Source organism: Heptranchias perlo, chromosome 18, assembly GCF_035084215.1.
Source record: "Heptranchias perlo isolate sHepPer1 chromosome 18, sHepPer1.hap1, whole genome shotgun sequence".
NCBI lineage: Eukaryota > Metazoa > Chordata > Chondrichthyes > Hexanchiformes > Hexanchidae > Heptranchias > Heptranchias perlo.
This window is the reverse complement of record NC_090342.1, coordinates 58,827,954-58,855,196: the sequence shown is the minus strand read 5'-3', so window position 1 is coordinate 58,855,196 and position 27,243 is coordinate 58,827,954. Positions and strand designations below refer to the sequence as shown.

The window sequence follows — 27,243 nt, the reverse complement described above, 5'->3', positions numbered from 1 at the left end:
AGGTTATTGGTGAGTAAGTGCCGCTTGATAGCACTGTCGAAGACACCTTCCATCATTTTGCTGATGATTGAGAGTAGACTGGTGGGGCGGTAATTGGCCGGATTGGATTTGTCCTGCTTTTTGAGGACAGGACATACCTGGGCAATTTTCCACATTGTCGGGTAGATTGTAGCTGTACTGGAACAGCTTGGATGGAGGCACAGCAAGTTCTGGAGCACAAGTCTTCAGCACTACAGCTGGGATGTTGTCGGGGCCCACAGCGTTTGTTGTATCCGGTGCACTCAGCCGTTTCTTGATATCACGTGGAGTGAATCGAATTGGCTGAAGACTGGCTTCTGTGATGGTGGGGATATCGGGAGGAGGCCGAGATGGATCATCCACTCGGCACTTCTGGCTGAAGATGGTTGCAAACGCTTCAGCCTTGTCTTTTGCACTCACGTGCTGGACTCCACCATCATTGAGGATGGGGATGTTTACAGAGCCTCCTCCTCCCATTAGTTGTTCAATTGTTCACCACCATTCACGACTGGATGTGGCAGGACTGCAGAGCTCTGATCTGATCCGTTGGTTGTGGAATCGCTTAGGTCTGTCTATAGCATGTTGTTTCCGCTGTTTAGCATCGCATGTAGTCCTGAGTTGTAGCTTCACCAGGTTGGCACCTCATTTTTAGGTACGCCTGGTGCTGCTCCTGGCATGCTCTTCTGCACTCCTCATTGAACCAGGGTTGATCCCCTGGCTTGTTGGTAATGGTAGAGTGAGGAATATGCCGGGCCATGAGGTTACAGATTGTGCTGGAAAACAATTCGGCTGCTGCTGCTGATGGCCCACAGCGCCTCATAAATGCCCATTTTTGAGCTGCTAGATCTGTTCTGAATCTATCCCATTTAGCACTGTGGTAGTGCCACACAACACATTGGATGGTGTCCTCAGTGTGCAGAAGGGACTTCGTCTCCACGAGGACTGTGCGGTGGTCACTCCTACCAATACTGTCATGGACAGATGCATCTTCGACTGGTAGATTGGTGTGGACGAGGTCAAGTAGGTTTTTCCCTCGTGTTGGTTCGCTCACCACCTGCCTCAGGCCCAGTCTGGCAGCTATGTCCTTCAGGACTCGGCCAGCTTGGTCAGTAATGATGCTACCGAGCCACTCTTGATGATGGACATTGAAGTCCCCCACCCAGAGTACATTTTGTGCACTTGCTACCCTCAGTGCTTCCTCCAAGTGGTGCTCAACATGGAGGAGGACTGATTCATCAGCTGAGGGAGGGCGGTAGGTGGTAATCAGCAGGAGGTTTCCTTGCCCATGTTTGACCCGATGCCATGAGATTTCATGGGGTCCGGAGTCAATGTTGAGGATTTCCAGGGCCACTCCCTCCTGACTGTATATCACTGTACCACTACCTCTGGTGGGTCTGTCCTGCCGGTGGGGTAGGACATACCCAGGGATGGTGATGGAAGCGTCTGGAACGTTGGCTGAAAGGTATGATTCTGTGAGTATGGCTATGTCAGGCTGTTGCTTGACTAGTCTGTGGGACAGCTCTCCCAATTTTGGCACAAGTCCCCAGATGTTAGTGAGGAGGACTTTGCAGGGTCGACTGGGCTTGGTTTGCCTTTGTCGTGTCTGGTGCCTGGTGGTCCGATGCCGGGTGGTCCGTCCGGTTTTATTCTTATTCTGACTTTTTGTCGCGAGATTTTATAACTGAATGGCTTGCTAGGCCATTTCAGAGGGCAATTAAGAATCAACCACATTGCTGTGGGTCTGGAGTCACATATAGGCCAGACCGGGTAAGGACGGCAGGTTTCCTTCCCTAAAGGGCATTAATGAACCAGATGGGTTCACTATGTGTACCCAGTAGTGTGGTAGCTCCTCTATTGTTCCTTAATTCTAACCAAATAGATTCTGTCTTTGACCCCTCAACGACATCATCCCTTTCCAGTGCTATAATAGTTTCTTTGATCAATATTCCCACCCCCTCCTTTCTTCCCTGAATATCTTGTAACCAGGAATATTAAGCTCCCGATCCTTCCCTTCTTTCAGTCAGGTCTCTCTTATTGCCACTATATTATAATCCCATGTGGCGACTTGAGTCTGTAGCTCACGAACCTTATTCACTGCACTACGTGCTTTTCTGCACATGCACTCCAAATTCATCTGAGACTGCCTCACATTTGCCCCCTGTCTGACCCCTCCTATTTCTGAACTATTCTTTACTCTAGTCCTACTTGTCCTTCCCAGTCCTCTGTGCACCTTGTGTCTCCTCTCTAATGTTTCATCCTGGTGCCCCTCCCCCTGCCAAATTAGTTTAAACCCTCCCCACAGCACGAGTGAACCTCCCCGTGAGGACATTGGTCCCAGCTCTGTTGAGGTGCAACCCATCCGTCTTGAACAGATCCCTCCTGCCCCAGAACTGGTCCCAGGAATCTGATGCCCTCCCTCCTGCACCATTTCTCCAGCCACGCATTAACCTGTCTTATCCTCCTATTCCTACACTCACTAGCGCGTGGCACTGGGAATAATCCAAGGATTACTATCTTTGAGGTCCTGCTTTTTAACATCCTCCCGAGCTCCTGAATCTCTGACTGTAGGACCTCCACCCCTTTCCTTTCTATGTCATTGGTTCCCACGACTTCTGGCTGCTCCCCTTCCCCCCTCAAAATGTTCTGCACCCTCTCAGTGATGTCCTTTACTCTGGCACCAGGGAGGCAACACACCATGCAGGACTCACGTCGACGGTTGCAGAAACACCTGTCTATCCCCCGACTATCAAATCCCCTTTAACAACTGCATTTATTTTGCCCCCCTGTGCAGCCGAGTCTCCCACGGAGCCGTGGAGTTGCTCCTGACTGCACTCCCCTGAGGTGTCAACACCCTCACTGGTTTCAGCACTGAATACCGGTTAGTGAGTGCCACAATCCCAGGGGACTCCTGCACTGCCTGCCCCTCCTAGTCTGTCTGGTGGTCAACTACTCCCTCTCCGCCTGAACTTTCTGTAGCTGCGGGGTGACCACCTCCTGAAACGTGCTATCCATGAAACACTCAGCTTCCTGTGTGCACTGTAATGATGCAAGCTGCCCCTCAAGCCGAGAAAGTCTGAGCTCGAGCAGTTGGCGGCACTTCCTGCACATGTGGTTTTCCAGGACACACAAAGTGTTCTGGAGTTCCCACGCAGCACAGGATGTACATGCGACGGGCCCCAGCTCTCCTGCTACATTAGCTGCAGTTATTTAAACTGTTTGTTTAGCTTTAAGGCACTTTACTGTTTATCTGACACTAAAACGCTAACCACTAAAAGAAACACTTACCAAACACTAAAAAACATGAACCACGAAGAACAATGACCAATGAACTGAGTTACTGACTTACCTTCTGTGCTCCTCCTTGCCTTGTTTTGATTCCTCACGTGGCTCCCTTTATTCTCCGCTCAGTCTTAGTCTTGAGCTAAATCCCTTAGCACCTCCTTCCTGTACCTAATTCCCACACTCACCAAATTCCCAGTTGAAGGTCCTCATTCTGTTAGCAATTCATTCCGTTGGAGGTTCAATCTGTCTTTCCCAACCTCTGGTTTTACATTAGTAAAAGTTCTCATTCACTCCCCCTCGTTATAAAGGGTCCATATACACTGATAAAAGCTCTCATTTACTCCGAGCCCACCCAGTAACTGACACCACACAGTTCCACTCCTCCGAGCCCACCCAGGAACTGACACCGCACAGTTCCACTCCTCCGAGCCCACCCAGGAACTGACACCGCACAGTTCCACTCCTCCGAGCCCGCCCAGTAACTGACACCGCACAGTTCCACTCCTCCGAGCCCACCCAGGAACTGACACCGCACAGTTCCACTCCTCCGAGCCCACCCAGAAACTGACACCGCACAGTTCCACTCTGACAGCGCTCAGCGGTCACTGGCAACACTGTGGTTACACACACGCTACCTCATCTTACTCTGTCTGCAACTAGAAATCATTGTCTCCAAAATGTAGTCACTGTAAATTTAACAAATCTATCTCGACTGCTCACCCTCTGGGGCCGTGTCCTTGAGCATTTCGTAGAACTGCGACAGGTACATGACCATGCTCAACTTGTCTGGTTCACCCACCGAGGCCATCTCCTTCCCCGTCATTATGGGAGAAATTCCAAAGTCCCGCTCGGCAATGTCGAACGCCATCTGGTTATTGCTCTCCACATTCTTCTCGTTCAGCTGCGTAAAGTCTCTGCAGGTGAACGGGAAAGAACATTGATTTATATTCATCACTGAATTTCACACTCATCAAAGTGAGGGAGGTCACCACAAGGAAAGGAACAGTTCCCATTTCAGGCACCCAGTGTCAGCAACAAACACTCCCAGGACACGTACAGCACGGGTTAGATACAGAGTAAAGCTCCCTCTACACTGTCCCATCAAACACTCCCAGGACACGTACAGCACGGGTTAGATACAGAGTAAAATTCGCTCCACACTGTCCCATTAAACACCCCCAGGGCAGGTATAGCACGGGTTAGATACAGAGTAAAACTCCCTCTACACTGTCCCATTAAACACCCCCAGGGCAGGTACAGCACGGGTTAGATACAGAGTAAAGCTCCCTCTACACTGTCCCATCAAACACTCCCAGGGCAGGTACAGCATGGGTTAGATACAGAGTAAAGCTCCCTCTACACTGTCCCATCAAACACTCCCAGGGCAGGTACAGCATGGGTTAGATACAGAGTAAAGCTCCCTCTACACTGTCCCATCAAACACTCCCAGGGCAGGTACAGCATGGGTTAGATACAGAGTAAAGCTCCCTCTACACTGTCCCGTCAAACACTCCCAGGGCAGGTACAGCACGGGTTAGATACAGAGTAAAGCTCCCTCTACACTGTCCTATCGAACACTCCGAGGGCAGGTACAGCACGGGTTCGATACAGAATAAAGTTCCCTCTACACTGTCCCATCAAACATATTAAAGTTAGGGAAGAGATAGCAGAGGTATTATTACATAGATATAAAAATCCATTAGAAAAGGGAAAAGAACCAGAGGACTCGTGGACAGCTGATTCCTATATTTAAAAAGGGAGATAGAACCAATCCAGGGAACTATAGACCAGTTAGCTTAACGTTGGTGGTAGGAAAGATAATGGAATCTTTACTCAAAGATGTAATAGAGAAACATCTGGAGAATGAAAATATAACAAAGAATAGTCAGCACAGATTTCAAAAGGGAAAGTCATGCTTGACCAACCTTATTGAATCTTTGAAGTAACAGGGAGTATAGACAAGGGTAATGCAGTAGATGTAATATATTTGGATTTTCTTCCAATCGCATCCTTTGTCATATTGTCACTATCCTCTCTGACCTTCCGCTCTCTGACCTTGAACGATCAGTCCTCAGCAAAGGCCTTAGCTTCATCCCCTTACGCCCCCACCTCAATGAATTTCGAGCTCGACACGATGCTGAGCTCTTCTTCCGTTGCCTTTGCCTCCATGCCCACTTCTTTGGCCAGGAGTCTTCCCCCTGCACAGCAGACCCTTTCTCCCATCTTCAGATTTCTCGTTCTACCTGGACCCCTCTCTCTGGCCTCTTATCCTCTCCTCATCATTTTATTGGGAACTGCCGGCGCAACATTGTCCGTCTCAATTTCTCTCCTCCCCTCACTCACCAACCTACCTCCCTCTGAACTTGCAGCACTCCGTTCTCTCAGGTCTAACCCTGACATTGTCATTAAACCTGCTGACAAGCTGTTGTTGTGTGGCGAACAGACCTCTACCTTGCGGAGGCTGAACGCCAACTCTCCGACACCTCCTCCTACCTCACCATGGACTGTGGCCCCACCGCTGAACATCAGCCATAGTTTCCCAAACCGTCACTGACCTCATCTCATCTGGAGATCTTCCCCCCACGGCCCCCAATCCCACACAGCCCACTTCTACCTCCTTCCCAAGATCCACAAACAGTGCTGCCCTGGGAGACCCATCGTTTCAGCCTGTTCTTGCCCCACAGAACTTACTTCCTCCTATGTCGACTCTATTTTCTCTCCCCTTGTTCAGTCTCTGCTGACGCCCTCCACCACTTTAACAGTTTCCAGTTCCCCAGCCCTAACCGTCTCCTTTTCACCATGGACGTCCAGTCCCTCTACACCTCCATCCTCCACCAGGACAGCCTGCGGGCCCGCTGCTTCTTACTTGAACGGAGGCCCAACCAGTTCCCATCCACTACTACCCTCCTCCGCCTGGCTGAACTTGTTCTTGCGTTGAACAACTTCCCCTTGGTCTCTGCTCACTTGCTCCAAAAAAAGGTGTCGCTATGGGAACCCTTTTTGTGGGATACACGGAACATTCCTTATTCCAGTCCTACTCAGGTCCCCTCCCTCACTGTAACAGTGCCGTTTCCTGCTCTCGCCCCGAACTGGAAAATTTCATCAACTTTGCTTCCACACAGTCCATCTCCGACATCTCCCTTCCCTTTCTCAGCTTCTCTATCTGGGGATTTCTGGGGATAGGCCGTCAACCAATATCTACTATATGCCCACCGACTCCCAGCCACCTTGACTACACTTCCTGAACCAAGGCCCTCGACCGTGCCCGTCCTATTTCCTGCACTTCTGCCCTCACCCTTTCGCCTCCTTCCCAGAACCATGATAGGGTCCCCCTGGTCCTCACCCACCAGCTTTCACAATCAACGGATCATCCTCCACCATTTTCGCCACCTCCAGCGCGATGTCACCATCAACCACGGCACCTCCCGTGCGAGTGCAGGAGATGCAACACCTGCCCTTTCACCTCCTTCCTTCCCACCGTCCAGGGCCCCAAACACTCCTTCCAGGTGAAACAATGGTTTCCTTGTACTTCTTTTAATTTAGTATATTGTATTTGCTGCTCACACTGCGGTCTCCTCTACACTGGGGAGACCAAACGCAGACTGGGTGATCGCTTTGCTGAACACTTCCACTCAGTCCACAAGGGTGACCCTGACCTGCTGGTCACTTGTCATTTTAATTCCCCGTCCCACTCCCACTATGACCTCTCTGTCCTCGGCCTCAATGGAAGCTCGAGGAACAGCACCTCATCTTTCATTTAGGCACTTTACAACCTTCCAGACTCTACATTGATTTCAATAACTTCAGATCAGAATCACTGCTCCCATTTTCTCAGACAGCAGGTGCAGGTAATGGTTCTGATGTTGTCATTCACAGCTCCTCTAGACCCATCTTTTGTTTCTTGTCCCATTCCCACCCTCCTTGCCTTGCACCATCATCCCTTTTGTCATTTAATCACTCGTCCCCTCTACCCTTTCACAGACCTTCCCTTTTGTTCCTTCCTCCCCTCTCCCCTTCCTCCAGCTCTTTCCCTGGCTCTGTACTTGCTTAAAAACTGTTAAATCTTTAACTGCTTCCAAAGGTCATCGACCTAAAATGTTAACTCCGTTTCTTTCTCCACAGATGTTGCCAGACCTGCTGAGTACTTCCAGCATTTTCTGTTTTTATTAGGGGTTAAAGGTAGTTACTCAGACTGGCAAAAGGTGGGATGTGGTGTTCCACAGGGATCAGTGCTGGATGGAGCACAAACCCCGGCATGGACCTGTTCGGCCGAATGGCCTGTTTCTATGCTGTACATTCTGTGTAATTCAATGTAAACACTCCCAGGGCAGGTACATCATGAGTTAGGTACAGAATAAAGCTCCCTCTACACTGTCCCACCAATCACCCCCAGGGCAGGTATAGCATGGGTTCGATAAAGGATGAAGCTCGCTGTACCCTGTCCCATCAAACATTCCCAGGTCAGGTAGAGTAAGTACTGGATGCAGATTAACACTCCCTCAACACACTCCCATCAAACATTGCTGGGGCACCTCCAGTATGGGTTAGATACAGAGTAAATTTCCCTCTCCACAGTCCCATCAATTGCTCCCAAGGCAGGTACAGCACGGGTTACATACAAGTAAAGCTCCCTCTACACTGTCCCATCAAACACTCCCAGGGCAGGTACAGCACGGGTTAGATACAGAGTAAAGCTCCCTCTACACTGTTCCATCACACACTCCCAGGGCAGGTACAGCACGGGTTAGATACAGAGTAAAGCTCCCTCTACACTGTTCCATCAAACACTTCCAGTGCAGGTACAGCACGGGTTAGATACAGAGTAAAGCTCCCTCTACACTGTCCCATCAAACACTCCCAGGGCAGGTACAGCATGGGTTACATACAAGTAAAGCTCCCTCTACACTGTCCCATCAAACACTCCCAGGGCAGGTACAGCACGGGTTAGATACAGAGTAAAGCTCCCTCTACACCGTCCCATCAAACACTCCCAGGGCAGGTACAGCACGGGTTAGATATAGAGTAAAGCTCCCTCTACACCGTCCCATCAAACACTCCCAGGGCAGGTACAGCACGGGTTAGATACAGAGTAAAGCTCCCTCTACACTGTCCCATCAAACACTCCCAGGGCAGGTACAGCACGGGTTAGATACAGAGTAAAGCTCCCTCTACACTGTCCCATCAAACACTCCCAGGGCAGGTACAGCACGGGTTAGATACAGATTGAAGCTCCCTCAAAATAGGGACAGAAGGGTGTGACTGTGAGTCCGGCAGGTATGAGGGACACAGGTGCAGTGGTGGAAGAGCCTCAGCCTTTGTCCTTGTCCAACAGGTACGAGGTACTTGCTATCTGTGTGGATGAGAACAAGGACTGCAGGGAGGATGGGCAAACTGACCACGGCATTCAAGTGTGGGGAGTAAAAAGGAATGTGGTAGTGGTAGGAGATAGTATAGTCAGGGGGATAGATACTGTTCTCTGCAGCCGTGACCGGGAGTCCCGAAGGCTGTGTTTCCTGCCCGGTGCCAGGGTTAAGGACATCTCCTCACTGCTGGAGAAGAACTTGGAGCGTGAGGAGGAGGATCCAGTAGTCGTGGTCCACGTCGGAACCAGCGACACAGATAAAACTAGGAATGAGGCTCTGCTGAGAGAGTTTGAGGAGCTCGGGTCCAAATTAAAAAGCAGAACCTCAAATGTAATAATCTCTGGATTACTACCTGAGCCACATGCAAATTGACATTGGGACAAACAGATCAGAGAGTTAAATACGTGGCTCAGAATGGTGTTGTAGGCAGGGGTTTCGATTCATGGCACCAGTACTGGGGAAAAAGGGAGCTGTTCCGTTGGGACGGGCTCCACTTAAACCTGGCTGGGACCAGTGTCCTGGCGAATCGAATAACTAGGGCGGTAGATGGGGCTTTAAACTAATAAGGGGGGGGGGGGGGGGAGTGGAAATTTATAAATCTAATGAGAAAAATCAAGGCCATAGAGCAGTGTAGCGATTTGGGTAAAGATAAGCAGAGTGTGGCAGGAAGGGACAGAGAGTTTAACGGTTATTGTGCATCAGTGAATAAGGTCAAATCAGGGGAAAATGGTATAAAGTTAAAATAAACTGCACAAAGCATTCATAACGAATTAATGGCACAAAAAGAGATTAACGGGTTTGATCCAGTAACCATTACAGAGACATGGTAGCAAGGTGACCAAGATTGGGAATTAAATATTCCAGGATACTTGACATTTCGAAAAGACAGACAAAGTGGTAAAGGAGGGGGTTTAGCCCTGATAATACAGGATGAGATAAGGACAGCGGTGAGAAAGGATGTTGGCTCAGAAGATCAGGAAGTAGAATCAGTCTGGGTGGAGATAAGGAATAACAAAGGGCAGAAAACACTGGTGGGAGTAGTTTATAGGCCCCCGAACTGTAGTCATACTGTTGGACAGAATATTAATCAAGAAATAAGGAGCTTGTAACGAGGGTAATGCAATAATTGTGAGGGACTTTAATCTTCATGTAGACTGGACAAATCAAATTGGCAAATGTAGTTTGGAGGACGAGTTCATGGATCACATTAGAGATAGTTTCCGAGAACAATACGTCATGGAACCAACCAGGGAACAGGCGATTTTAGATCATAGTGTAATGAGACAGGGATAATTAGTAATCTCATAGTAAGGGATCCTCTGGGGAAGAGTGACCATAATATGATAGAATTTCACATTGAGTTTGAGAGTGACGTACTTAAGTCCAAAACTAGAGACCTAAGCTTAAATAAAGCCAATTACATTGTTATGAGGGGCGAGTTGGCTAAGGTTGATTGGGAAATTAGATTAAAAGATATGACGGTAGATAAGCAATGGCAAACATTTCAAGAAATAATTCAAAATTCCCAATACACATTCCATTGAGAAATAAAAACTCCACGGAAAGTGATCCATCAGTGGCTAACTAAAGAAGTTAAGGATAACATTAGATTAAAAGAAGATACTTATCATGTTGCCAAGAGTAGTAGTAAGCCGAGGATTGGGAGAGTTTTAGAAAACAGCAAAGGATGACCAAAACATTGATGAAGAAGGAAATAATAGAATATGAGAGTAAACTAGCAAAAAATATAAAAACAGATTGTAAAAGCTTCGGTCCCAGTGATTGGAAGGTAGCAAATGTAACATCACTATTCAAGAAAGAAGGGAGAGAGACAACAGGGAACTAAAGGCCCATGGGTTTTGGATAATATATTAGCAAGGATAGAGGATTGGTTAAAGGACAGAAAACAGAGAGTAGGGATAAACGGGTCATTTTCAGGTTGGCAGACTGTAACTACTGGAGTGCAGCGAGGATCAGTACTTGGGCCTCAGTTGTTTACAATCTATATCAATGACTTAAATGAAGGGACCGAGTGTAATGGATCCAAGTTTGCTGATGGTACAAAGCTAGGTGGGAAAGTAAGCTGTGAGGAGGACACAGAGTCTGCAAAGGAATATTGACAGGTTAAGTGAGTGGACGAGAAGGTGGCAGATGGAGTATAATGTGGGGAAATGTGAGGTTATTCACTTTGGTAGGAAGAATAGAAAAACAGAATATTTTTTAAATGGTGAGAAACTATTAAATGTTGGTGTTCAGAGGGATTTGGGTATCTTTGCACACGAAACACAGAAAGTTAACGCGAAGGTACAGCAAGCAATTAGGGAGGCAAACGGCATGTGGCCTTTATTGCAAGGGGATTAGAGTACAAGAGTAAGGAAGTCTTGCTGCAATTGTACAGGGCTTTGGTGAGACCACACCTGGAGTACTGTTTACAGTTTTGGTCTCCTTACCTAAGGAAGGATATATTTGCCTTGGAGGCGGTACAACAAAGATTCACTAAATTGATTCCTGGGATGAGAGGATTGTCCAATGAGGAGATTGAATAGAATGGGCCTATACTCTCTGGAGTTGAGAAGAATGAGAGGTGATCTCATTTAAACATAAGATTTTGAGAGGGCTTGACAGGGTAGATGTTGAGAGGCAGTTTCCCCTGGCTGCAGAGTCTGGAACTAGGGGACATAGTCTCAGAATAAGGGGTCGGCCATTTAGGACTGAGATGAGGAGAAATTTCTTCACTCAGAGGGTTGCAAATCTTTGGATTCTCTACCCCAGAGGGCTGTGGCTGCTCAGTCGTTGAGTATGTTCAAGGCTGAGATCGATAGATTTTTGGACTCCAAGGGAATCAAGGGATATGGGGATCGGGTGGGAAAGTGGAGTTGAGGTCGAAGATCAGCCATGATCTTGTTGAATGGCGGAGCAGGCTCGAGGGGTCGTATGGCCTACACCTGCTCCTATTTCTTATGTTCTTATGTTATAAACTGTCTCATCAAACACTCCCAGGGTATGTACCAGCACGGCGAAGATACAAAATAAGGCTCCATCTACACTGTTCCATCAAACACTCCCAAGGCAGGGTCCAGCATAGATAGAGGGTAGAGCTCCCTCAACACTGTCCTGTCAAAACACTCACAGGACAGGTACAGCACAGGTTAAAGAGAGTAAAGCTCCCTCTACACTGTCCCATCAAGTACTTCCAAGATATATACAGCGTGCATTAGATACAGGTTAAAGCTTCCTCGACACTGTCCCATCAAACACTCCCTGGTCAGGTCTCAGTTGTAAAATCTCGCTAAAAAAAGTCACAATAAGAATAAAACCGGACAGACTACCCGTCATCGGACCACTAGGCACCGGACACAACAAAGGCAAACCAAGCCCAGTCGACCCTGCAAAGTCCTCTTCACTAACATCTGGGGACTTGTGCCAAAATTTGGATAGCTGTCCCACAGACTAGTCAAGCAACAGCCTGACATAGCCATACTCACAGAATCATACCTTTCAGCCAACGTCCCAGACTCTTCCATCACCATCCCTGGGTATGTCCTGTCCCACCGGCAGGACAGACCCACCAGAGGTGGCGAACAGTGATATACAGTCAGGAGGGAGTGGCCCTGGGAGTCCTCAACATTGACACTGGACCCCATGAAATCTCATGGCATCAGGTCAAACATGAGCAAGGAAACCTCCTGCTGCTTACCACCTACCGCCCTCCCTCAGCTGATGAATCAGTCCTCCTCTATGTTGAACACCACTTGGAGGAAGCACTGAGGGTAGCAAGGGCACAAAATGTACTCTGGGTGGGGACCATCACCAAGAGTGGCTCGGTAGCACCACTACTGACCGAGCTGGCCGAGTCCTGAAGGACATAGCTGCCAGACTGGGCCTGCGGCAGGTGGTGAGCGAACCAACACGAGGGAAAAACCTACTTGACATAGTCCTCACCAACCTACCTGTCGCAAATGCATCTGTCCATGACAGTATTGGTAGGAGTGACCACCGCACAATCCTCATGGAGACGAAGTCCCGTCTTCGCACTGAAGACACCATCCAACGTGTTGTGTGGCACTACCACCGTGCTAAATGGGATAGATTCAGAACAGATCTAGCAGCTCAAAACTGGGCATGCATGAGGCACTGTGGGCCATCAGCAGCAGCAGCAGAATTGTATTCCAACACAATCTGTATCCTCATGGCCCGGCATATTCCTCACTCTACCATTACCAACAAGCCAGGGGATCAACCCTGGTTCAATGAGGAATGTAGAAGAGCATGCCAGAAGCAGCACCAGGCGTACCTAAAAATGAGGTGCCAACCTGGTGAAGCTACAACTCAGGACCACAAGCATGCTAAACAGCGGAAGCAACATGCTATAGACAGAGCTAAGCGATTCCACAACCAACGGATCAGATCAAAGTTCTGCAGTCCTGCCACATCCAGTCGTGAATGGTGGTGGACAATTAAACAACTAACGGGAGGAGGAGGCTCTGCAAACATCCCCATCCTCAATGATTGTAAACAATTTTACAACACCAAGTTATAGTCCAACGATTTAATTTGAAATTTACAAGCTTTCGGAGGCTTCCTTCCTCAGGTAAATGTCAGGAACTCCTCGAAGCCTACGCATTTATAAGTCACAGAACAATACATGGTGATTACAGATAGTCTATGCAACTGCCCGTTGCCAAGGCAATCACCGTGTTCAGACAGAGAGGTGTTACCTACAGAGCCCCCGAATATATAGTCAACAAAAAAAACCAAACAAACAGAAAAAAAAAACAGAGAGAGAGGCAGAGAAACATCCGGAAGGCAGAGAAAGCCAGCAAATGACCCGTTATATTAAAAACAGATAGCTTTTGTTCGCTGGTGGGCTTACGTGTAGCGTGAAATGAACCCAAGATCCCGGTTGAGGCCGTCCTCATGGTTGCGGAACTTGGCTATCAGTTTCTGCTCAACGATTTTGCGTTGTCATGTGTCTCGAAGGCCGCCTTAGAGTACGCTTACCCGAAGGTCGGTGGCTGAATGTCCCTGACTGCTGAAGTGTTCCCCAACTGGGAGGGAACCCTCCTGTCTGGCGATTGTTGCGCGGTGTCCATTCATCCGTTGTCGCAGCGTCTGCATGGTCTCGCCAATGTACCATGCTCTGGGGAATCCTTTCCTGCAACGTATGAGGTAGACAATGTTGGCCGAGTCACAGGAGTATGAACCGTGCACCTGGTGGGTGGTGTCCTCTCGTGTGATGGTGGTATCTGTGTCGATGATCTGGCATGTCTTGCAGAGGTTACCGTGGCAGGGTTGTGTGGTGTCGTGGACGCTGTTCTCCTGAAAGCTGGGTAATTTGCTGCGAACGATAGTCTGTTTGAGGTTGGGTGGCTGTTTAAAGGCGAGTAGTGGGGGTGTGGGGATGGCCATAGCGAGGTGTTCATCGTCATTGATGACATGTTGAAGACTGCGGAGAACATGGCGTAGTTTCTCCGCTCCGGGGAAGTACTGGACGACGAAGGGTGCTCTGTTGGTTGCGTCCCATGTTAGTCTTCTGAGGAGGTCTATGCGATTTTTCGCTGTGGCCCGTCGGAACTGTCGATCGATGAGTCGAGCGTCATATCCCGTTCTTACTAGGGCGTCTTTCAGCGTCTGTAGGTGTCCATCGCGTTCCTCCTCGTCTGAGCAGACCCTGTGTATTCGCAGGGCCTGTCCATAGGGGATGGCCTCTTTGACGTGGTTAGGGTGGAAGCTGGAAAAGTGGAGCATCGTGAGGTTGTCCGTGGGCTTGCGGTAGAGTGAGGTGCTGAGGTGCCTTTCTCTGCCTTCCGGATGTTTCTGCCTCTCTCTCTCTGTTTTCTTTTTCGGTTTGTTTGTTTTTTTTTGTTGACTGTATATTCGTGGGCTCGGTAGGTAACACCTCTCTGTCTGAACACGGTGATTGCCTTGGCAACGGGCAGTTGCAAAGACTATCTGTAATCACCATGTATCGTTCTGTGATTTATAAATACATAGGCTTCGAGGAGTTCCTGACATTTACCTGAGGAAGGAGGAAGCCTCCGAAAGCTTGTAAATTTCAAATAAAATAAATGGACTATAACTTGGTGTTGTAAAATTGTTTACAATTGTCACCCCAGTCCATCACCGGCATCTCCACATCATCCTCAATGATGGCAGAGTCCAGCACATGAGTGCAAAAGACAAGGCTGAAGCGTTTGCAAACATCTTCAGCCAGAAGTGCCGAGTGGATGATCCATCTCGGCCTCCTCCCGATATCCCCACCATCACAGAAGCCAGTCTTCAGCCAATTCGATTCACTCCACGTGATATCAAGAAACGGCTGAGTGCACTGGATACTATGGGCCCCGACAACATCCCAGCTGTAGTGCTGAAGCCTTGTGCTCCAGAACTAGCTGCGCCTCCAGCCAAGCTGTTCCAGTACAGCTACAACACTGGCATCTACCCAACAATATGGAAAATTGCCCAGGTATGTCCTGTCCACAAAAAGCAGGACAAATCCAATCCGGCCAATTACCGCCCCATCAGTCTACTCTCAATCATAAGCAAAGTGATGGAAGGTGTCGTCGACAGTGCTATCAAGCGGCACTTACTCACCAATAACATGCTCACCGATGCTCAGTTTGGGTTCCGCCAGGACCACTCGGCCCCAGACCTCATTACAGCCTTGGTCCAAACATGGACAAAAGAGCTGAATTCCAGAGGTGAGGTGAGAGTGACTGCCCTTGACATCAAGGCAGCATTTGACCGAGTGTGGCACCAAGGAGCCCAAGTAAAATTGAAGTCAATGGGAATCAGGGGGAAAACTCTCCAGTGGCTGGAGTCATACCTGGCACAAAGGAAGATGGTAGTGGTTGTTGGAGGCCAATCATCTCAGCCCCAGGGCATTGCTATAGGAACTCCTCAGGGCAATGTCCTTGGCCCAACCATCTTCAGCTGCTTCATCAATGACCTTCCCTCCATCATAAGGTCAGAAATGGGGATGTTCGCTGATGATTGCACAGTGTTCAGTTCCATTCGCAACCCCTCAGATAATGAAACAGTCCGAGCCCGCATGCAGCAAGACCTGGACAACATCCAGGCTTGGGCTGATAAGTGGCAAGTAACATTCGCGCCAGACAAGTGCCAGGCAATGACCATCTCCAACCAGAGAGGGTCTAAACACCTCCCCTTGACATTCAACGGCATTACCATCGCTGAATCCCCCACTATCAACATCCTGAGGGTCACCATTGACCAGAAACTTAAATGGACCAACCATATAAATACTGTGGCTACAAGAGCAGGTCAGAGGCTGGGTATTCTGCAGCGAGTGACTCACCTCCTGACTCCCCAAAGCCTTTCCACCATCTACAAGGCACAAGTCAGGAGTGTGATGGAATACTCTCCACTTGCCTGGATGAGTGCAGCTCCAACAACACTCAAGAAGCTCGACACCATCCACGATAAAGCAGCCCGCTTGATTGGCACCCCATCCACCACCCTAAACATTCACTCCCTTCACCACCAGCGCACCGTGGCTGCAGTGTGTACCATCCACAGGATGCACTGCAGCAACTCGCTAAGGCTTCTTCGACAGCACCTCCCAAACCCGCGACCTCTACCACTAGAACGACAAGAGCAGCAGGTACATGGGAACAACACCATCTGCACGTTCCCCTCCAAGTCACACACCATCCCGACTTGGAAATATATTGCCGTTCCTTCATCGCCGCTGGGTCAAAATCCTGGAACTCCCTTCCTAACAGCACTGTGGGAGAACCTTCACCACATGGACTGCAGCGGTTCAAGAAGGCGACTCACCACCACCTTCTCAAGGGTAATTAGGGATGGGCAATGAATGCCGGCCTCGCCAGCGACGCCCACATCCCATGAACGAATTAAAAAAAAACTCCCAGGGCAGATACAGCACGGGTTAGATTGAGAGTAAAGCTCCCTCCACACTGTCCCATCAAACTCTCCCAAAGGACGGTTTAGCACGGGTTAGATACAGAATAAAGCTGTCCCGTCAAACACTCCCAGGATATGTACTGCACGGATTAGATAAATTTCTATATCGCCTTTAACAGAGCAAAACGTTTGCAGGCGCTTCATAGAATCACAGAATCATAGAATGACACAAGGGGGCCATTCGGCCCATCAATTGTAAGAGCAATCCAGTTAGTCCCATTCCCCCGCTCTTTCAACGTAGCCCTGTAAATTCTCTGCCTTCAAGTATTTATCCAATTCTTTTTTAAAAGCCACGATTCAATCTGCTCCACCACTCTTTCAGGCCGTGCATTCCAGATCATAACTACTCGCTGCGTAAAAAAGTTTTTCCTCATGTCGCGTTTGGTTCTTTTGTCAATCACCTTAAATCTATGTCCTCTGGTTCTCCACCCTTCCGCCAATGGGAACAGTTTCTATTTCTTTTATCTGAACCCTTCATGATTTTGAATCCCTCGATCAAATCTCCTCGCAACCATCTCTGCTCTAAGGAGAACAACCCCAGCTTCTCCAGTCTGTCCACATAACTGAAGTCCTTCATCCCTGGAATCATTCTCGTAAATCTTTTCTGCACCCTCTCAAAGGCCTTCACATCCTTCATATCGAGCGGTGGCCAGAATTGGACACAATACTCCAGTTGTGGCCAAACCAGTATTTTATAAAGGTTCATCATGATCTCCTTGCTTCTGTACTCTATACCTCTATTTATAAAGCTCAGGATCCCATATGCTTTTTTAACCACTTTCTCAACCTGCCCTGCCACCTTCAATGATTTGTGCACATTTACCCCCAGATCTCTGTTCCTGCATTCCCTTTAGAATTGAATCATTTAGTTTATATTGCCTCTCCACATTCTTCCTGTCAAAATGTATCACACTTTACACTTCTCTGTGTTAAATTTCATCTGCCACGTGTCCGCCCATTCCACCAGCCTGCCGATATCCTCTTGAAGTCTATCACTATCCTCCTCATTGTTCACTACACTTCCAAGTTTTGTGTCATCTGCAAATTTTAAAATTGTGTCCTGTACACCCAAGTCCAAATCAATAATATATATCAAGAAAATCAGTGGTCCCAGCACTGACCCCTGGGGAACACCACTGTACACCTCTCCAGTCCTAGTCACTAATATATATCCTTCAGCGGAGTAAGGAAAAAGGGCACAGCCAAAGAATGAGATATTAGGAGAGATGAAGAGAAGCTTGGTTAAAGAGTTTGATTTGAAGGAGGGTCATGAAGGAGGAGAGGGAGCTGGAGAGGCAAAGAGGTTTAGGAAGGGAGTTTCTGAAAGTGGGATCTAGTCAGCTGAAGGCAAGGCTGCTAACGGTGGGGCAAAGGGAGCAAGGTGCAGAGGACAGAGTCGGACAAACGCAGAGATCTCGAAGGGTTGGACGGCTGGAGGAGGTTTCAGAGATAGGGAGGGGTGAGGTCATGGAGGGATTTAAAAACAAGGATGAGAATTTTAAAATCGAGGCATTCCCAGGTCTGGAACCAATATAGGTCAGCGAGCATAGGGGTGATGGGTGAACAGGACTTGGTGTGAGTTAGGATACAGGGCCGGATGGTCCTTGAAGGGAGCCAGGGAGGAAATAGCGGATGCTCTGAGGATCATTTCCCAATCCTCACTAGATACAGGGGAGGTACCGGAGGACTGGAAGACTGCAAACGTAGTACCATTGTTTAAAAAGGGTACGAGGGAAAGGTCGAACAATTGTAGGCCGGTCAGTTTTACCTCGGCGGTGGGCAAACTATTAGAATCAATACTGAGAGATAGGATAAACTGTCACTTGGAAAGGCATGGTTTAATCAGGGATAGTCAGCATGGATTTGTTCAGGGAAGGTTATGCATAACAAATCTGATTGAATTCTTTGAGGAAGTGACAAGGAGGATTGATGAGTGCAGTGCAGTGGATGTTGTCTACATGGATTTTAGTAAGGCATTTGACAAGGTCCCACATGGCAGACTGGTCAGAAAGGTAAAAGCCCATGGGATGCAGGGAAATGTGGCGAATTGGATCCAAAATTGGCTCAGTAACAGGAAACAAAGGGTAAAAGTCGATGGATGTCTTTGCGAATGGAAATCTGTTTCCAGTGGTGTCCCACAGGGCACAGTGTTGGGTCCCTTGCTGTTTGTGGTATATATTAATGATTTGGACTTGAATGTAGGGGGCATGATTGGCAAATTTGCAGACGACACAAAAATTGGCCGTGTAGTTGATGGTGAAGAGGATAGCTGTGGACTCCAAGAAGATATCAATGGGTTGGTGGAGTGGGTGGAAAAGTGGCAAATGGAGTTCAACCCAGAGAAGTGTGAGGTAATGCACTTAGGGAGGGCAAACAGTAAAAGGAAATATGCAGTAAACGGGAATATATTGAGAGGGGCAGAGGAAGTGAGAGACCTTGGAGTGCATGTGCACAGGTCCCTGAAGGTGGCAGTACAGGTAGATAAGGTTGTGAAGAAGGCATACGGAATGCTCTCCGTTATTAGCCGAGGTATAGAATACAAAAGCAGGGATGTAATGATGGAACTGTATAAAACGCTGGTAAGGCCACAGCTGGAGTATTGTGCACAGTTCTGGTCACCACATTACAGGAAGGACATAATTGCTCTGGAGAGAGTGCAGAGAAGATTTACAAGAATGTTGCCAGGGCTTGAAAATTGCAGCTACAAGGAGAGATTGGATAGGCTGGGGTTGTTTTCCTTGGAGCAGAGGAGGCTGAGGGGAGACTTGATTGAGGTGTACAAAATAGAGTAGACAGGAAGTACCTGTTTACCCTAGCGGAGAGTTCAAGAACTGGAGGACATAGATTTAAGCTGATTGGTGGAAGGATTAGAGGGGACATGAGGAAAAACTTTTTTACGCAGAGGGTGGTGGGTGTATGGAATTCGCTGCCCGAATTGGTGGTAGAGGCAGGGACCCTCAACTCTTTTAAAAAGTACCTGGACCTGCAGCTAAAGTGCTGTAAGCTGCAGGGCTACGGACCGGGTGCTGGAAGGTGGGATTAGAATGGGCACCTGGTTGTTCTTCGAGCCGGCGCGGACACGATGGGCCGAATGGCCCCCTTCTGTGCTGTATCTTTTCTATGGTCCTGTGGTTCTAGGCAGCAGTTTTAGATGAGCTCAAGTTTACAGAGGGTGGGAGATGGAAGACACACCTAGCCCAGTCCTGCAAAGTCCTTTTCACCAAAATCTGGGGACTTGTGCCAAAGTTGGGAGAGCTGTCCCACAGACTAGTCAAGCAACAGCCTGGCATAGTCATACTCACAGAATCATACCTTTCAATCACCATCCCTGGGTATGGTCATGTCCCACCGGCAGGACGGATCAACCGGAAGTGGGGGCATAGTGATATACCGTCAGGTGGGAATGATCCTGCGAGTCCTGAACATTGGCTCCAGGTCCCATGAAATCTCATGGCTTCAGGGCAAATATGGGCAAAGCAACCTCCCGATTACCACCTACCGCCCTCCCTCAGCTGATGAATCAGTCCTCCTCCATGTTGAGCACCACTTAGAGGAAGCACTGAGGGTAGCAAGGGCACAGAATGGACTCTGGGTGGGGGACTTCAATGTTCATCACCGAGAGTGGCTCGGTAGCACCACAACTGAACAAGCTGCCCGAGTCCTGAAGGACATAGCTGGCAGACTAGGCTTGGGGCAGGTGGTGAGCGAACCAACCATGAAAGAAAGAAAGACTTGCATTTATATAGTCCTTTTCATGGCCTCAGGATGTCTCAAAGCGTTTTACAGTCAATGAAGTATTTTTGAAGTGTCGTCACTGTTCTAATGTAGGAATGGGGAATAATCTACTTGACCTCGTCCCCACTAATCTACCTATCAGATGTATCTGTTCATGGCAGTATTGGTAGGAGTGACCATCACACAGTCCTTCTGGAGACCAAGTCCCATCTTCACACTGAGGACACCATTCAATATGTTGTGTGGCACTAGCACCGTGTTAAGAACAGATCTAGCAAATTAAAATTGCTGTGGGCGATCAGCAGCAGGAAAATTGTATTTTACCACAATCTGTCACCTCATGGCCCACCATATCTCTCACTCCTCCATCACCAGTAATGGAGAGCTTTCCCCCTGATTCCCATTGACTTCAATTTTACGAGGGATCCTTGGTGCCACACTTGGTCAAATGCTGCCTTGATGTCAAGGGCAGTCACTCTCACCTCACCTCTGGAATTCAGTTCTTTTGTCCATGTTTGGATCAAGGCTGTAATGAGGTCTGGAGCCGAGTGGTCCTGGCGGAACCCAAACTGAGCATCGGTGAGCAGGTTATTGGTGAGTAAGTGCCGCTTGATAGCACTGTCGACGACACCTTCCATCACTTTGCTGATGATTGAGAGTAGACTGATGGGGCGGTAATTGGCCGAATTGGATTTGTCCTGTTTTTTGTGGACAGGACATACCTGGGCAATTTTCCACATTGTCGGGTAGATGCCAGTGTTGTCGCTGTACTGGAACAGCTTGGCTAGAGGCGTGGCTAGTTCTGCAGCACAAGTCTTCAGCACAACAACCGAGATGTTGTCGGGGCCCATAGCCTTTGTTGTATCCAGTGCACTCAGCCGTTTCTTGATATCACGTGGAGTGAATCGAATTGGCTGAAGACTGGCTTCTGTGATGGTGGGGATATCGGGAGGAGGCCGAGATGGATCATCCAATCGACACTTCTGGCTGAAGATGGTTGCAAACGCTTCAGTCTTGTCTTTTGCACTCACGTGCTGGTCTCTGCCATCGAGGATGGGGATGTTCACAGAGCCTCCTCCTCCCATTAGTCGTTTAATTGTGGCAGGACTGCAGAACTTTGATCTGATCCGTTGGTTGTGGAATCGCTTAGCTCTGTCTATAACATGTTGCTTCCGCTGTTTACCATCGCATGTAGTCCTGTGTTGTAGCTTCACCCAGATGGCACCTCATTTTTAGCTACAGCTGGTGCTGCTCCTGGCATGCTCTTCTACACTCCTCATTGAACCAGGGTTGATCCCCTGGCTTGTTGGTAATGGTAGAGTGAGGAATATGCCGGGCCATGAGGTTACAGATTGTGCTGGGATATAATACTGCTGCTGCTGATGGCCCACAATGCCTCATGGATGCCCAGTTTTGAGCTGCTAGATCTGTTCTGGATCTATCGCATTTGCACAGTGGTAGTGCCACACAACACGTTGGATGGTGTCCTCAATGCGAAGACGGGACTTGGTCTCCACAAGGATTGTGCAGTAGTCACTCCTACCAATATTGTCATGGACAGATGCAACTGCGACAGGTAGATTGGTGAGGACGAGGTGACGTAGGTTTCTCCCTCATGTTGGATCTCTCACCACCTGCTGCAGGCCCAGTAAGGCAGCTATGTCCTTCAGAATTCGGCCAGTTCGGTCAGTAGAGGAGCTAACGAGCCACTCTTGGTGATGGACATTGATTTCCCCACCCAGAGTACATTCTGTGCCCTTGCTACCCTCAGTGCTTCCTCCAAGTGGTGCTCAACATGGAAGAGGACTGATTCATCAGCTGAGGGAGGACGGTAGGTGGTAATCAGCAGGAGGTTTCCTTGCCCAAGTTTGACCTGATGCCATGAGATTTCATGGGGTCCGGAGTCAATGTTGAGGACTCCCAGGGCCACTCCCTCCTGACTGTATATCACTGTACCGCCACCTCTGGTGGGTCCGTCCAGCCGGTGGGACAGGACATACCCAGGGATGGTGATGGAAGAGTCTGGGACGTTGGCTGAAAGGTATGATTCTGTGAGTATGGCTATGTCAGGCTGTTGCTTGACTAGTCTGTGGAACTGCTCTCCCAATCCTCAGATGTTAATGAGGAGAATTTTACAGGGTCAACTGGGCTTGGTTTGCTTTTGTCGTGTCCGGTGCCTAGTGGTCCGTCTGGTTTTATTCTTTTTGTCTTTTTGTAGCGAGATTGTACAACTGAGTGTCTTGCTAGGCCATTTGAGAGGGCAATTAAGAATCAACCACATTGCTGTGGGTCTGGAGTCACATATAGGCCAGACCGGGTAAGGACGGCAGGTTTCGTTCCATAAAGGACATCAGTGAACCAGATGGGTTTTTACGACAATCCGGTAGTTTCATGGCCACCATTACTGATACTAGTTTTTTATTCCAGGTTTCATTTAATTAAACTGAATTTCAATTCCCCAGCTGCCGCGGCGGGATTAAGAGTCCATGCCTCTGGATAACTTGTCCAGTAACATAACCACTATGCCACGATACCCATAAGAGCAGGTCAGAGGATGGGTATTCTGTGGTGAGTGACTCACCTCCGGACTCCCCAAAGCCTTTCCACCATCTATAAGGCACAAGTCAGGAGTGTGATGGAATACTCTCCACTTGCCTGGATGAGTGCAGCTCCAACAACACTCAAGAAGCTCGACACCATCCAGGACAAAGCAGCCCGCTTGGTTGGCACCCCATCCACCACCCTAAACATTCACTCCCTTCACCACCGGCGCACTGTGGTTGCAGTGTGTACCATCCACAGGATGCACTGCAGCAACTCGCCAAGGCTTCTTCAACAGCACCTCCCATACCCGCGACCTCTACCACCTAGAAGGACAAGGATAGTAGGCACATGAGAACAACACCACCTGCACGTTCCCCTCCAAGTCACACACCATCCCGACTTGGAAATATATCGCCGTTCCTTCATCATCGCTGGGTCAAAATCCTGGAACTCCCTTCCTAACAGCACTGTGGGAGAACCTTCACCACACGGACTGCAACGGTTCAAGAAGGCGGCTCACCACCACCTTCTCAAGGGCAATAAATGCTAGCCTCGCCAGCGACGCCCACATCCCAAGAATGAATTAAAAAAAGCTCAGCTCAAGCATTAATAGGAATAGGGAACAGTCTGGTTCAGCCTGAGACAGTGGCCAGGGAGGGGGATGGAATCGGTAGCTAGGGAACAGAATTTGTGGTGGAGGCCGAAGACAACGGCTTCAGTGTTCTCAAAGTTTAGAGCGACAAAATTAGGGTTCATCCAGGACTGAATGTCGGACATGCAGTCTGACAACACTGGAGGGATCAAGAGAAGTGTGGTGAAGTAGAGCTGGGTGTTCCACCGTTTTTTTTATTCGTTCATAATTCTGCTCCTATTTCTTATGTTCTTAACTTGGGCTCATCCAAAACTCTGCAGCCCGTATCGTAACTCGCACCAAGTCCCGTTCCCCCATCCCGCCTGTGCTCGCTGACCTACTTGGGCTCCCGATCCGGGAATGCCTCGATTGTAGAATTCTCATCCTTGTTTTTAAATCCCTCCATGGCCTCACCCCTCCCTACCTCTGTAACCTCCTCCAGCCCTACAACCCTCCGTGATCTCTGCGCTCCTCCAATTCTGGCCTCTTGCGCATCCCTGATTTTAAACGCTCCACCAGTGGCAGCCGTGCCTTCAACTGTCTGGACCTTAAGCTCGGGAATTCCCTCCCTAAACCTCTCCGTCTCTCCACCTCTCTCTCCTCCTTTAAGACACTCTTTAAAACCTACCTCTTTGACCGAGCTTTTGGTCACCAGTCCTAATACCTCCTTATGTGGCTCGGTGTCATATTTTGTTTGAAAATCGCTCCTGCGAAGCGCCTTGGGACATTTTACTACACTGTTGTTGTTAGTGTACATGTGGAAGCTGACCCCATGTCTTCAGACAACGTCGCTGAGGGGCAGCATGTAGTTGAGGGGATCAAGGATAGATCCTTGGGGGACTCCAGAGTTAAGGTGCAAGGGCGAGAAGAGAAGCCATTGCAGGTGATTCTCTGGCTACGACTGGATAGATAAGAATGAAACCAGGTGAGGACAGTCCAACCCAGCTGGATGACGGAGAAGAGGTGTTGCTGGAGGATGGTGTGGTCAACCGTGTCAAAGGCTGCAGTCAGGTCGAGAAGGATGAGGAGGGACAGTTTTCCACGGTCACAGTCACCATAGGATTTCATTTGTGACTTTGGTAAGGGCCGTTTCACTGCTGTGGCAGGGGCAGAAAACTGATTGGACGGATTCATACGAACATACAAATTAAGAGCAGCAGTAGGCCTTTCGGCCCCTCGAGCCTGCTCTGCCATTTGATAAGATCTGATTGTGACCTCAACCCTACTTTCCCGTCTACCTACTATAACCTTTGACTCCCTTGTTAATCAGGAATCTATCTAACTCAGCCTTAAAAATATTCAATGACCCTGCCTCCACCGCTCTCTGGGGAAGGGAGTTCCACAGACTCACGACCCTCAGAGAAAAAATTTCTCCTCATCTCCTTCTTAAATGGGAGACCCCTTATTTTTAAACTGCAGCCCCTAGTTCTAGTCTCTCCCACAAGGGGAAACATCCCCTCAGCATCTACCCCTTCTAGTCCCCTCAGGATCTTATATCTTTCAATAAGATCACCTCTCAGTCTTCTAAACTCCAATGTATACAGGCCCAACTTGTCCAACCTTTCCTCATTAGATAACCCCCTCATCCCAGGAATCAGTCGTGTGAACCTTCTCTGAACCGCCTCCAAAGCAATTATGTCCTTTCCTAAATAAGGAGACCAAAACTGCACACAGTATTCGAGATGTGGCCTCACCAATGCCCTGTACAACTGTAGCAAAACATCTCTACTTTTATATTCATTCCCCTTGCAATAAATGACAACATTCCATTTGCCTTCCTAATCTCTTGCTGTACCTGCACACTAACTTTTTGTGATTCATGTACCAGGACACCCAGATCCCTCTGTACCTCAGAGCTCTGCAATCTCTCTCCATTTAAATAATATACTGCTTTTCTATTCCTCCTGCCAAAGTGGACAAGTTCACATTTTCCCACATTATACTCCATCTGCCAAATTTTTGCCCACTCACTTAACCTATCTCTATCCCTTTGCAGACTCCTTATGTCCTCTTCACAACTTACTTTCCTACCTACCTTTGTGTCTTCAGCAAATTTAGCAACCATACATTCGGTCTCTTCATCCAAGTCATTGATATAGATTGTAAATAGTTGAGGCCCAAGCACTGATCCCTGTGGCACTCCACTTGTTACATCTTGCCAACCTGAAAATGACCCATTTATGCCCACTCTCTGTTTCCTGTTAGCTAACCAATCCTTTATCCGTGCTAATATGTTACCCCCGACACCATGAGCTCTTATTTTGTGCAGCAGCCTTTGATGTGGCACCTTGTCAAAAGCTTAAGTTGTTTAACATAGAGTTATGGGAAAGATGGGCACGGATTTGGGAGCTGACAACACGTTCTACGATTTTGGAGAGGAAAGGGAGGTTGGAGATGGGGCAGTAATTTGCAAGAACAGAGGGGATGAGGGTGGATTTTATGAGAAGCCGGGTGATGAAGGCAGACTTGAAAGGGAGGGGGACAATACTTGAGGAGAGGGAACCATTTACAAGGTCAAGAAGGGAACTTGTGGTCAGTATGTTAGTGGGAATGTGGTCGAGGAATCAGGAGGTTGGTATCATGGACCAGATAAGCTCGGAGAGGATATGATGGTAAATTGGAGAGAAACTAGAGAGAGATAGGGTTTCAGGATTATGGTGGGTGGGGGCTGGGGGTTACCAGTATGCCTGCTTTCCATTTCCACACTGATAATTTAGTGCCTCATTCAGAGGAGGTTTGTGCAGTGACTCTGTGCTCACTAGGAAGTTGAGACTGTCCAAACTGATTTAAGGCAGGATCCATACAGATAGCAGACTCAGGACATGCTAATCCAACAGTCTAGGCTGGGGTTGATCCCCAGATCCGGGGCTGAAAGGCCAGCACATCAAATGCCGAGCTGCAGACACAACAAAATTCAACCAGGAAGTGCAGCTCATTCAGCCTCTGAAAGAGGTGTTCACACTCTCAGTGAGATCATTGTGAAAGAGGAGTGGTTCATTCTCAGTGAGACCTTTCTGAATGAGGAGTGTTCACACTCGATGGGACCTTTCTGAATGAGAAGGAGCGTTCACACTCGATGGGACCTTTCTGAATGGGAAGGAGCGTTCACACTCGATGGGACCATTCTGAATGAGAAGGAGTGTTCACACTCGATGGGACCTTTCTGAGAAGGAGTGTTCACTAAGTGCAGGAACTAAGTGTCACAAAACATATTTGAAAGTTCTTTATCTGAATGCACGTAGCATTCGTAACAAAATGGACGAGTTAACGGCACAAATAACTACTTATGGGTATGATCTTGTGGCCATTACAGAAACATGGCTGCAGGGTGACAACGACTGGGAATTAAATATGCCAGGGTATTTAACAATCAGAAAGGACAGACAGGAAGGAAGGGGAGGTGGGGTGGCTATGTTAATAAAGGAAGGAATCACTGTAATACAGAGAAATGATATTGGGACAAAGGATCAGGATAATGAGACAGTTTGGGTAGAGATAAGGAATAATAAGGGGAAAAAAACACTAGTGGGCGTAGTATATAGGCCTCCTAATAGTTGCAACTCTGCTGGAAGAAGTATTAATCAGGAAATAGTCAGGGCATGTAATAAGGGAACAGCTATAATTATGGGGGATTTTAACTATCATATTAACTGGACAAATCAAATTGGGCAGGGCAGCCTTGAGGAAGAGTTTATTGAGTGTATTAGGGATGGATTTCTTGAG

The 27,243-nt window shown here is 48.4% G+C and overlaps 1 protein-coding gene across 1 annotated transcript in view; it reads right to left on the bottom strand.

Annotated features, from left to right (window-relative positions):
• The window catches only part of LOC137334476 (F-actin-monooxygenase mical2-like), a 140,392-nt gene extending 134,869 nt beyond the window's left edge, over positions 1-5,523 (bottom strand). Inside the window, exons 1-2 of the mRNA XM_067999156.1 lie at positions 5,402-5,523; positions 4,021-4,214 (exon numbers count right to left, since the gene is read on the bottom strand). Of these exons, the coding sequence (XP_067855257.1) occupies positions 4,021-4,214; positions 5,402-5,523 (316 nt within the window). The remainder of the gene's footprint in view (positions 1-4,020; positions 4,215-5,401) is intronic.
• Positions 5,524-27,243: the final 21,720 nt, after the last annotated feature.